At 44.5% G+C, this 13,237-nt stretch overlaps 1 protein-coding gene across 2 annotated transcripts in view; it reads right to left on the reverse strand.

The window, feature by feature from the left end:
* Positions 1-245: 245 nt before the first annotated feature.
* Positions 246-13,237, reverse strand: part of HECTD4 (HECT domain E3 ubiquitin protein ligase 4) — a 77,015-nt gene continuing 64,023 nt past the window's right edge. For both annotated transcript variants that reach the window (XM_059827450.1, XM_059827449.1), the window contains exons 66-76: positions 12,311-12,434; positions 11,328-11,518; positions 10,546-10,692; positions 9,249-9,368; positions 8,952-9,107; positions 6,870-6,973; positions 5,675-5,896; positions 5,063-5,229; positions 4,394-4,589; positions 3,385-3,607; positions 246-2,929 (exon numbers count right to left, since the gene is read on the reverse strand). In XM_059827450.1, the coding sequence (XP_059683433.1) occupies positions 2,793-2,929; positions 3,385-3,607; positions 4,394-4,589; positions 5,063-5,229; positions 5,675-5,896; positions 6,870-6,973; positions 8,952-9,107; positions 9,249-9,368; positions 10,546-10,692; positions 11,328-11,518; positions 12,311-12,434 (1,787 nt within the window). In that variant the 3' untranslated portion in view covers positions 246-2,792. The remainder of the gene's footprint in view (positions 2,930-3,384; positions 3,608-4,393; positions 4,590-5,062; positions 5,230-5,674; positions 5,897-6,869; positions 6,974-8,951; positions 9,108-9,248; positions 9,369-10,545; positions 10,693-11,327; positions 11,519-12,310; positions 12,435-13,237) is intronic.

Below are 13,237 nucleotides of genomic sequence, written 5' to 3' on the forward strand. Positions count from 1 at the left end.
ATAAGGACACAGTACATCTAAAGGGATGTTATATCTCCTTTATGCAAGTGTACACTGTATGGCCAAGAGCACTTCACAGGTTAACGCTGTGTACGGTACCGAGGTGGACACACACCAAGCTAGAACTGAGACCCAGCTCCAGAGTTTTTCCATTGTTTAGTATAATTTTACATTCTGAATGAATATATATTAAAAAAAAAAGTCACAAACCAATCTTTGCTTTGACAAACAAGCCTGTTACAATGTCAAGTTCATTTAAAGCACAAGGAAGTAATGATGATTAGAAAAGCTTTAATTAAAAGGCCTTTGGAGCTACAGCCGAAGCACTGCAGCACTTCCCTCCTAGTAACGTAAAAAAAAAAACCCACCACAACGCATTCTCTTGCAGGGCTCATACCGTTCTTCAGAGAAACCCAAAGACGATGAAGGTTATTTATTGGTGTGACATTTTTCCTGTATAAGAAGCTTCATTTACACAGCAAGGTGTAAACAGCGTGGACTAAAAGTTTGTTATTTGTAATCATAAATAATTGTAATAAATATGTATCAAGTAACTTTACAGCACACTTTTCAGGGCCAAGATGCAGATATGTCCCGCTCAGGCGCGCTCCCCGAGGGAGCGGTTCCTTACGCGCAGCTGTAATCCCAGCCTTGGCGAACACCAGCACGCTGAGGTCGCAAACCCCGCGAGCGAGGCACGCGACCGCGCCGCAGGTCCGCCCAAAGCGTTGAGGGCTCGAAATGGGCGATTTAAACCCAAGACAAACCCATGAGCCAACCGCTTAGAAAGAAACCCCAAACGCAGCGTTGTCAGCAGCAACAGTTCTGCCACGAAACTCAACCGCCATCCCACACTGTTGCTTGCGGCACGTCTTTGGGAACGCACGTCCCCGATGGGAATAAACCGGCTCCCAGCCACTCCGTCTGCTTCGTTTTCCCCTTGGTCTTTGCAAACTCCACGTGTGTTTGCGCGCGCTCAGAATGATTTCTCAGCTACGTATGTGCTTCTACCAGGAAATGGACACAGTTCAAGAGTAAATATTCTTCCTGTGGGTATCTGCTCCTTTGACAGGGCGATAGGCAAGAGAAGGGTATGACAGCGTTCCTAGCCGCGGGATTTGGAGGCTCCATATGCCAACAACTATCCCTACAGCTGCTGCACACGCGTTTTTCCATGCGCTCACAGAAGAACAAGAATCGACACACTTGTTTAGGCTTTTCTCTCTTACTCACATTTTATCTTCCAAGCACCACGCACTCATCGTTCCCAATATTCACAATAATATACAATAAATACAGCTTTTTCAATTCCCATTGCCACTGACAAGCCAAAATTAGCGGACGCTGGCTTCTAAAGAGACAGAATACCCACCTTAAAGCACAGTCACGCACGCCCCATCGCAGACCTTCCGCGTGGCTGGCGTGCGTGAAGCACATCGGAAGGAGAACAACGAACCTGCAGCTCAGTAGTGGCGCTTCACTTACACACAGCACCCAGCCGAGTAGCGCCGCGGTGACTGCAGGACGTCCTCTTCCCTTCTTTAGCAGGCAGGTAACTCTCACTTGTGCCGGCTCCTAAGTGATTAAGAAAGCAACGCCGTACTTTTAAACGCAGCCGGTACAGCGCAACCGCTTTTATAGGAGTGAATGCAGATAACGCGGGTCGGTGTCTTGTTCTGAAAGCACCCCAGAACGTATTTCACAAGATACAAAAGTCAGAGAATTGTTCTCTCTCCATAGTCTGCTATTGTCTTTCCACAGAAAATAGAAGCTTTATCTTCAAACGCGTAACTCGGTGCCTTCCCCCCACCTCACCCTCCTTTCGGATGTCACATTTCTAGGATAATTTGCTCTTAGATCAAAGATCATTTTTGAGTACAAAAATGAGTTAGAGGTGTTTAACCACACACTGATTATTCTGAAAGCTTGTTCGGAAATAGGATAAAGTCACAGATTATAAGCTTGAACTGTGGTATCTTACACCATACAGAGAGAAGCCATTTTGTTTCTGCTAATATTTTAATTACAATAAATTATTCTGTTACTAAGCAAAGCAGATCTTCAAGAACATCTAGGGCGAGAACCCAAGTGAATTATGGCCCTTTCACTGTTCTTTCCATTATAAATCTTCCGAATCAGAAGTGCCCGGCTGAAACCCCAAATTAACTGTAGCCGCCACCCGTGCGCTTGCTTATAGTTTAAAAAGTTACAAGGAAGTGGTGGGAAGGCAAACATGCAGTCTGGCAGCGCATCTTCTGCTCCAAAACTCAGGCCCGTGCTAGAAATCCGGCACGATCTCTGCCTGTGACAGCAGAGGTGCCGTGCTCTGTTCCTGCAGGTGCCCAGCAGCAATTCCCTCCCCAGACCCGGTTCTTTCCATTTTTGTACTCAAAAATGTTTCAGGGGAGAGCGATCTACGAGCCTTCACCTCCGAGAGCTCCCAAACTCAGAACACCCTCCCTTTTGTTGTGTTTGCATGGGTAATATCATTCTAAATTACAAAATTAGAAATGTACATGTTTAAAGGTTTTTCAAAATTAAATTATACACAAACTGGTCTTTACTAAACTATCCTACAAATATTCCACAAACAAGGCAGCAAAATAACCAGTCCACCACGAAGTCTACAAATACAAAATGTAAGTCTTCCAGTAATTATTGTAACGGGAACAAAAGTTCAGAAAATAAATTAACCTCCAGCTCGTCACGCAGTGTTACAGGAGGTATTTTTAGGTGAATTGAAGGGTTTCCAACATTAGCGGAGTCACGAAACAATCCAGACGGTCACCCCCTCAGCCGCTGAGGGGATCCTCCCGGTAGTGGATGGCGTATCGGAGCTTTTCCAGCATTATGTCCAGTGAGGAGTACTGCGGAAGCTTGATCATAAACATGCATGTTTCCACACGGATGTACCGAGAGTCCGGAGAACCTGCAGGGGACAAAGCGCCAGAGGGGTTTGAACACACCTCCCGCTTTCCACCCGATTCTCCCGACGCATCCTTCCCCCACGCCCCTTACTGCGAAGTACCGAAAATACCAGATTCCTGCCTGTAACGCGTCTCTTCAACCTGTGCTGCTCAGTCGGGCCTCGGGCTGGTATTTTTCCGATAGTCCCATCGTTTTAAAAGCGTACGAGACAAATATTATACACAGCCTCTTAACTGTCTCTGGAGGGCAATGTTTTAAGTAGTTGAAGTTTATTTTAAATTTTATTTACATGGTTTAAACACCTCTCATTTACAGCCGTAACTACCTGCCTCTCTTTTGTCATTCTTTGTGCACTAAATACACCTGTAAATTAAAAAGAAAGGGGGATGGAAAGCTAGAACCGCGATGGGAGCGGAACGGATTCTCTCCGCCTTAGGAGGCAGAGGGCAAACACACCTGCAGCTCCGTCAGGGGGGGCGATTTTCATGGGGTACGGCGGGACGTGGGCAGTATCGGGGCCTCCGTCTTTGCAAGGACAGGTGAAGGGGATTCGTTCCTGGTTACAGGCGAACTTTATGAACTTGCAGAGCTCCTCCTGAGTGAACATCTCCAACGCGCCCCAGAAAAACTCGATGTGCTGATCCGTTTCCATCAGGCCCACCTGGTACATGGTGTGTGCCTAAGAGAAAAGAAAGCGAGATGTCCACTGCCGCTTTCTTCTCCCTTCACAAGTCTTCCCCACTTAAAGTATAAGAGGGTAACTACACTTCTCTCCCCACATCCTCCCGCCTTTTCAAAATCATCAGGAAACCCAGCCACGGTAGCGTGTTAGTACACATGGTTTCGGATCTCTTTGGCCCATCAGCTCCTGTGACAGGCTTCTCTTAGTGTGTTTCCCCCGTAGTGCAGGCAGTGCACGTTGCTATTCTGTTTAATACGCAGGGCCGGGGCAGTTCAGCATCGCTGCTGTTTAAGGAAAACACAAAAGAAGGCAAACACCTGTGGTTGAGAATATTCTACAACTTCTGACAGAAGAGAGCAGTCCTTTTTATGGCATGATTCTTATGGTAAAGAAATGGAAGTATTTAGGAGCAGAAGTTGTCTGTTACAGATTAATTTGAGATTTTCAGAAGCTATTTGCAATTCAAAATAAGGGCAATGGCTGTTTCAGCCCGTAGCTCAAGTGGAAAATATTGAATAAAGCTCAATAAAACGGAGATAGATTTAAAATTTCATGTTAAAAAGTAAATTCATTATTCCTTTCTGGAACAAGCCCCACTCCTATTATTTCCTGAATCCAGTGAAATCTTAAAAAGCCTCCTTGGGGGCAAAGGGCGGTGTCCAAGCACCGGCCAGCGTTCCACAAGGACCGTCCTGGCTATATCACAAGCAGAAGCTTCTCCCCTAACACCTTCCACGTGGGAGGGTCCTCTCCTCTCCGCGTCAGACAGGTAAGTTTCCACACCTTGAGAAACTCCAGGTTAATGTACGGAAGCCCACACGTCCTCAGCTCCATCTCTAGAGGGGTCAGCGTGGTCAGAAGCTGCAGGGGAATGATAGACCCAAGTCCAGCACGCACTGCAGTCATGCACTCCGGAGTCTGCAGCTCACGCATCCTCAAGCTCCGGATCGCTGTTGCATACACGTCCTTGTTCTCCCACCTGCCAGGGCAGAGATTCAGGACAAGAAAGGAGCACGTGGAAGAACCCCTTGCCCTACCCCAGACCGTTACATACAGGAGGGTTTTATGGCGAGATTCCGCTTTTGAATAATCAAGAGGGAGCACTCAGCTATTTGCATTCTGATGCTTCCCAATTTAATTCCACTTTCCCCAGCTTCCTCCTCTTCTCTCACGCTTGCCCAGCTCTCACAAGCCTCCTAACTGTGGGTGTTTACTGAAGTCAGTGAGCAGTTGATGAGCACTGCTCCTCAGCTGCCTGCTTCTTACAGAAGAAGAGGCAGTGCTAGAGATTCCAAGTTCCCACTAGCAAATGTAAAGCTTTCCCAGATAGTTCCAGCCTTCGGCTTGTTACAAAAGCATCTCTGGAGAAGCTGGTGCTTGGAAAACGATTCCAGGGATGCTCCTTTCCTATATAACCCAGTGCAACATCCTGCCAGGAAAGCCGTTACTCACCCCACTGGAATGTGCCTGCCCCTGGGACAAAGCTCCACTTCTTCCCCTGTCAGGGTCAGGTAGGTGAATTTGCAGCATGGCTTGTTAGGACAGTCAGGGCTCTCTGTTGCCAAATGCTGAGAAGCAATTTCTGCACACAGAGCTTCCAGTTCTGTCTCATCGTTTAACTGTCACGAAACACAAGAATAGTATCTTATGAGCAGCATGTTGTTGTGTGTTATTCTTGTGACTCATTTAAGGTATCGCCACAACGTCCAAAGCGCGCTCGTTATATCATCTGGAGATGTCACGGACAGTGAAAGCCAGTAATTGCTTTGGCGGGTAATTTTCTGGTTTAGCACTGCCAAGTTCTGGTAAACGTTTCAAAAGCCTTAATTCCACTGTGCCTGGCAGCGGAGGAGACTGAGCAGCTTTTCCAAGGCATCAGGATGCAAAATCCTGCACCCAAGATGAGTCAAAACACTTCATGCCCTGCTCACATGAAAAACATCTGCTAACCGTGAAGCCAACCACTACCATTTACAGCAGGCAGGAAAGTCAGCTGCTACCAGAACAACGTGCTTGTGGGGGAAACCCTGGAAAAAAGGAGGGAAGAGACAAAAAGTTACTTACGTTTTCAAATTTTTTGACGTAGTTGTAGGTGAGGATGTCAGCTTCCTGGAGATCAACGTCGGGATCCAGTGGCTCTCCCACCAGGGTCTTCCAGAAGGAGGGCAGGAGGTCAAGGGGCAGAGGAACATCTGCTCGAATTGCAATACCCAAGAGCTGCCCAAAGAAATGGAATAACTGCTCCTCTGCGTAGGTTATAGGGCTAGGCGTCAAAATGTACTTCCCCTTTGGAAAAACAAAACAGAATAGAGCACACAAACCAGTATTTAACAACTGATGCATACCCTGCAGGTCCACAAGTTAACGAGCTTGTGAAAATACTGATCTGAACACGATGAATACGGTTCAGTGGGCTCCAAAAGGATTTGCTCATGTGTGGCACGGAGTCTGTACATATTACACAGTGATATTATATCACATTATCTTATCACTTACTGATCAAAAGCAATACCATTAAGACGGTTTCCTTGAGAGCCCCGCTTTGACAAGCTCTGTTAATCAGCACTCACAGGACTCCTGTATTTGTGTTACCAGTTCCTTATCTCACTCTAAGTTGTGGGATGTTTCTGAAATACAGTCTGGACACACAAAGCCAGGTCTTGCCACGCAGTTGGCCTGAAGTTGAGGGAAATGAGCTGTTTTCCTACCTTGTGGATATCCCTAGGAAGGAACTATACCTAAACTACTGTAAATTCTTTGGGCCATAAGCTTTCTCTCGTTTCTATAATATATCCACTGCCCAAAACAGGAGAACACTAAATATGCATTAAATAGCATGGATGGAGCGTCTTATGCTACTAGCAATGCGACTGACTTTCCTGGTGACATTCCTGGAACAATACCAGCAGAATATGACTTCACTAGTTTGGGATGGGCAATCTCTAAATCAGACGACTGAACCAGATTCACTCTAAGTCAACTTTGATCAGGAGTCTTAATTCTGCTACATTTTGCAGTTTTAACTGCTTGGCGACTTCGTCAAGTTCCTGCAGTGCCACTTGAAGCGCAACAGGGAATTCATCAACAGACATTTTCAGTTCTGTCAGGCATGTGAGACCTGTCTGCTTAGAAGCGCTAACAGGGGCTGTTGATCTGAAGCTTCTCTCCGTATTGCTGACTGAACGGGTTCTACTCCGGTTCAAACACATGCATTCAAAAAGAGAAAAGCAACTTCATTTCTTGCATTGAGGTATCACACCTTATTCTTATTGACTGCAGAGCTCGGGCACAACAGGAGAAGGGAGAGCGAGGAGCTCTGTAACTCTTTACAGACTTGCCAAAGGAAGTGACGGAAAGATCCACCTGAAAAAGAGAGGGGCAAAATAATGAAATGCCCTCTGAGGCTTCTTACCACTGCCTTTTAATTCAGAATTTGCCCTTCTCCTTGAAATCACGTTTCGAGCCTTAGATTACACCCTTAACCTCCCTGACTGCACAGACACGTGGCTTAAAGAAGAGTGGGGTAGCCATCCCAGCCTACTATTCATGTGCAAGTCCACACTTAAATAGTTTAATCACATGCAAAAAATATTCACTGAATTGCTTCCTGCTGAATTCCTAAGTGCTGCTTTGTCTTTCAGCACTCTGTGTAAGACTAGCACAAACATTTGTTACACTAGTTGGCCTACAAATGGAATTCATTACTTGACTAGAAGATGAATGGTGTTGTCTTCATAACATCAGGGCATTTCCACAGCTAAAAGCAGTGAGGCAACGCATCAGAAACCGTTACAGATGCTGAGCTGTGGACATAACACTTACCTCTTTATAGATACTGCCAATAACCACCACAGACCTTAAAGAGTAAAGAATTCCCCTGGGAGAGAAGGCATCAAGGAGCTCTTTGTTCAGCTAATAGGTGCACACTTACAAGAATTTTCCTTTACACAATTTGATAGATGATGGTAATGGGTAAATACGAGAAGTGTATTTGGGGCTTTTCTTCTCTAACTCCATATAACCCCATGAATCTCCAAAAAGGAACCCCATGAATCTCCAAAAAGGAACCCCATGAATCTCCAAAAAGGAACCCCATGAATCTCCAAAAAAGGACCTATTACAATTAGTACACAGACTGCATTAATTTAGATAGCAGCGATCAATTTTCTTCTTTGACACACAGTTGATATTTGCCTTGATGCCCTATCAATTATTCACCAGATTTGCACAGCGAGATTTTCCCGGCTTTTGTTTAAATCGAGTCTCTTCCTGGAGTAGACGCAACCCACGTAGCCTCCAAGGGAGCCAGCAACCCCAACGAAAGTCAATATCCAAATGAGGCTGGAGAGCATCCACATAAACCTCACAAATTAAAATACAGCATCAAGAGAAGAGAAGGCACAATAATCTTGTTTAATAAAGTAAGATTATCGCTTAATGCTTTCTGTTGAAAAGCAGTACTCCTGTGTCACGAGGAGGCTGTCTCTGCACTGGTTAGGTAAAGTCAGGACAGTTCAATGTCTATTTCTTTATGAGGTTCGTTCTTTTAACCAGTCACACGAAAATTGTTAAAATTATTACAAGAAATATTGTATGTCTCCTCACAAAAATGAGGAAGATGCAATTTTAATACCATTTACTGCAAAAATTAAGGACTGTTTTTAAAGAACAAAACCCTTACCACACTCGCCACCTCTTCAGCTTGGCTGGGACAAGCTGAAGTTCATGCTTCCGATGACAAGTTGAAAACAGTTCTCAAAACGACCTCACTTGGGCATGGCCATTTTTAATTGTTAACGCTTGCATATTCCTTGACAGCTACGTTTGATAATGTATCCTACACCAGTATTTAATGGCATCTTAATCTACTGGCTATACAGTCTCACATCACTTTAACAATAAAAACCACAGGAGCATTACCTAGCTCATTACTAACAAGCAAGTACTTTAAAAAAAAAAGTAATCTTTGTTATCAGCACAGGCTGGGTTTACCATGGCTGAGCAAACCAGCCTGAAGAGACATTCTTACTACATGCTCTCCCCATGCTTCAAACAACACGTTACTACTTTATTTACTTGCTCTGGTTAGCAAAGTCACAGGCACAGGCACTCACACTTCCGGCTGTATTAGCTAAGATATGAAAATTAACCATCTGGCTCACTTAATTCTTGGAAGCTTCATTCTTTTCCATCTGCAGGGCTACAGACACCACAAAGGTAACGCCGCTCCTCAAAGTTAACATGAGCCACATTCTGGCGAGAACTTGGATTCCACCTGGACTAAGTTCTCACGACTGTACCTGATGTCACCCATGCCGGTAACTCTGTAATCCCGACTTACTTGTTCCATGAACCTCCTCCCCTGTGAACCGAATGTTGAAGGCGTACGTAGGGTCTCCACCGCTGGCAAGTTTAACGCAGAGCTGCGAGGACGGCACACAGGCTAGCTGCCTTGCTGCCTGACAGAAATAGGAATTTTCTGAAGAACGGATCTCCCCTGTTTAAAAACAAAAGACAAAAAGAAAATCCCCATACTCAGAGTATTTTGCATTAATAAGCATCTGAGCTTGGTTAAAACAGATCTGACTTGTTGCAATGGACTAAAATGAATTTTCAAAAGGATAAGTGTTTCCCATACCTCCAACTATTTCCAAGGGATCCAGGGTGATTTCTGGGGCTGCATGATCAGCAGTTCTTTGGACGGTGGCATTCAGCACTCTGTTCATTACAGTCACCTTTGTGTCATAAAAGATTAAACCTAAATAAAGAAACACATGTTTCAGTATAGTTAATCTAGCCTTCTACAATCTTATTTTCTGAAATTCTCTAATGGACAACAGCAGAGTAATCATTTCACCTTCATTAGGTAGGTAAGATATGGCTAACCCACCTCTTCAATTTTTTTTTTTTTTTATTTTTTATTTTTTAAGTATTTGTTACTAATGTTTACTGGAAGAAGCACATTGGGTTAGAACACTGATGAACACAATTCCAATGTTACATAAATAGATCCTAGCAACACTACCAGAATCTCTGTAAATCAGAAACACTTTGCCAAATAGCTTTCAGAAATCTGAGATGTTTTGACAGTAATGCTAGAGGCAAGAAAACATGATAAAAAAATAGGGCTGTCACATGGCACCATAAACATGGGCTCTAGAAAGACAAAAATCTCTGAACATTCCTCACCTCCCCATGCTGGGTTTACAAGTTTGTTTTTTTTCTTGGCTGGGCGAATACAAAAGCCTACTTACACACTGACACCTGCGGTGACTTCTGTATCTTCTCCTTCTTCAGAAGAAAACAAGTTTGGGAAATGTAATGACCTAAATCTCGGTTTTGTTTGTTGGCTAATGGAGGCTTGTAAAAAACTATTTTAAATGCTGATGCACAGTAAGTATTTTCTTGATCTCTCTAATTTTACAACTTCAATGACAACGAGGGTGCCAACATGTCCCTGGACTTCCACCTGATCTGCTGCTTGTTGATTAACAAAGGATTTTAATTTATGGATATGCCCAAGAAGATAAAGGGTGTTTAGGCCCATTTGAAGGCCACCCACAGGCAGAAAAAGATGGGCCAACTCCCTCCATGGTCAAGAAAACTGCACAGTGCGATTAACTGCCGACAAAAATAATCCCCCCCGCCTTTAAAAAGCAAACTAAGAAAAAGAAAAAAACTCCCACGCTGAGAAGTGCCCTTGGGTTAGTGCAGATTCTGGGCTGTCACCTCAGACAGACTGCGTGCCAGCTTATCAGGCCGAGAACGAAGCCAATAAGCCTTTGTTACCACACTGAAACTACTCGCTATCTTGCTTTCCCTCTCCCCTCCGTGTTCTCCTTTCCGTCACATGTATACAGGCATTAAAACCTTCTGCAAAATATATTAAGAAATTCACCCTTTCAGGCAACAACCTTGTTCCCCGAGACACTGACCTTTGGCCTCTTGCAGTAACGCAGCAATACTATTGGCGTACATCTCAGTCTGCCGAAGCTCCACCAGTGGTAAGAAGAACGTCTCCAACGTTGTATTGAGAGACTGAAGCAGTGCAAACCGTAGGCGTAGACTTTCAACGGGAACATCTGAGGTGGGAAACATCCAGTCAGAGAGATAAAGACATTCCCTACCTACTGCAAAGTCCATCTTCCCAGCAGATTCAGTCCAGGAGCCACACAAGCTTCCTTCTAAAGCAGCCCCTCCTGATCGCTGCACATCAACAAGAGGGCTGAAGATGCAAAAACAGCCATGACCCGTGACGTTCCTTCCTGGATCTCGAGTCTCTGGGTGTCTGAGTTCAGTATCTTTCATCATCACTGAATTTGCCCTATCTGGAGACCCTCTTAAAGGAATTTAGTGCTTAGAACAGGATTTAGGTGACCAAAGTCTGCCCAAGTCCAGAACTGAAATCCAACCTTCCTTCCCCCAGCACGCTAAACTCACCAGGTATCTTCTTGCTCCAGCCCGCTCTAGGAGGTGTGCTGGGGGAGCAGAGAACAGCTGCAGCGTACTGCTAACAACGCTGCCAGAGGCACTGCGGTGCCCAAGCACACCCAAAGAGAAAGAAGACCTCGACTCACTGTCCCCCTCGGCCCACAGAGGCTCCAATCTGCAACCTCCAAAGGAATGTCCCAAGTACCTGGGCGACAGCCAGGTCGTTCAGGAATGCTACCCAGCTCTTCTGTTGAAGAAAGTCTCTATGCAAACAAACTATACGTACTCAACAGACAGGAAATTCTGGGATCTGCTGCATCAGCTGGATCCAAATAAACTTCATGGGGATGGAGTCGTGCTGGTGTAATTGCAAGGTGACGACAAAGCCTGTTAACATACTGGACAAGGGCTACATCCATTTCCAGTGTCCATTTCCGGGACGCTTTTTGAGCATGCCTTGCATCAATGCAAGCACACCTGAAACGTTAAAGGAGTAAGACCGGCTGAAACGTAAGTGCAATACAGCTTACTAAGAGCGTGTTGAGCACAACAGCAGGTATCTTGTTCTACTTCTCTCCCCTTTTCTTAAGCAGAGCTGTTTTGTTACAAAAATTCCAGTTGGAGAGCAAGAACTGATTTATCACCTACCTTGTCTCACTGTTATTACTAAGAAAAAAAGGGACTGCCTATTAAGCTCGCTTACCGCACTATCTTCTTTATGCTCTGAAGTGGATATAGGGGAAGAAGATGTGGCAATTAGCTTGTGGCTTGACACAGGGAGATAAGGAGGATTCATTTAAGGGACTTTCTTCCTGTACAGTATTACCAAGAAAGTAACCGTTCCCTCTTCTACATTACCACTGACCCAGTAACAACACTGCCAGTTTCAACAACTACCCGGTGCACAGAACGGAGAGCCGTTGTGGAAGGAAACCAGAGACAGCCAGATGGATCTACAATTCTCATCAGGCCAATTTATTATATAGTTTGGAAGCTATAAAGGACAGTACAGCATATGATTTTGTTAGCTATGTTGTGTACAAGAAAGTCAGGAACCTGCATTTTGACAGCATAGTGACTCTTTTAAAGCATGTTTTAAGAAAATAACCAACAATTTTCTCTCCAGGCCTTGCAGCCATGGATAGAAGTTTGTGTGTTACCAACACACTGGTTAAAGCTACTTGGAATAGGAACACTTGGAACCAAGTTCTTTTTAACGTAAGCACAATTAATCAGTATCACCTTTACGAAAAGATTTGCAAAATTTACCTTTCAAAATGTAGGTCATATCCACAGGACAAAATAGCTCTCCACACACTACGGATATCCTGTTTAGATCGGTCAACCACAAATCTGTGAAATCCATCCAGTGTCAAATACTTCTCCTCAGGAACTGACAGCAAAGACAGGACCATCAAATAGTTAATGACTTACTATAAAGCCTACACACCACACAGGAAAAGGGTCAGTGTACGAGGTGGCTATGTGCCAGCTCTCTCCTGGTTCCACCCATCCCACCATGGCTCATTTCTCAATTAGTTCTAAACATCATGCTATTCAGCTCCAGTCTGGCCTTCAGTAAACGGCACTCATTCTCTCCTCTCAAGGACACAAATTCCCCAGCTGCCCTCTGGAAGAGCTCCTCCAATGTATCTAACCAGGTACCAAGGATCCATACTTGGCTGAATGCTGAAATTCCCCCTCTCCTGAACTAACCTGGCATTTCCTACAGTGAAGAGCAGAGTCCAAGCTCATGTCTATTCACTCTTCCACCTGACTAGAGAAAGAAATATCAAGCAAGACCCTGGAAGTAACCCCTGTCATAGCATGGCTGTGCTGTCTCCTCCATGGATAGACTAGATATGAGGCATCTAAAGCTTCTCTTTCGTCCAATTTTCCTCTTGTAACTTTGTAATTTTCCTATGTAAGTTGAGAAACACGATTTAAAAACCACCTAGTTCAACCCCATGATATTCTAATCCCCCACCGTACAAAAAAAGCCTTGAAACTATACCTCTTAGGAAGTCAGTTCTCTACCCAGTGTATTCACATGGCCTACATGCTGTTGCAGGAATTGCATGAGCATGGTTTGCTCTCACTTACATTGATGAGTCCAGATTTACAGATATACAAAAGTATTTTAAATCATGATTTTAAAAAATTAAGTTAGCCTCATTAAAAACTAAATCTAACATG

Source organism: Gavia stellata, chromosome 21, assembly GCF_030936135.1.
Source record: "Gavia stellata isolate bGavSte3 chromosome 21, bGavSte3.hap2, whole genome shotgun sequence".
Classification (NCBI taxonomy): Eukaryota; Metazoa; Chordata; class Aves; order Gaviiformes; family Gaviidae; genus Gavia; species Gavia stellata.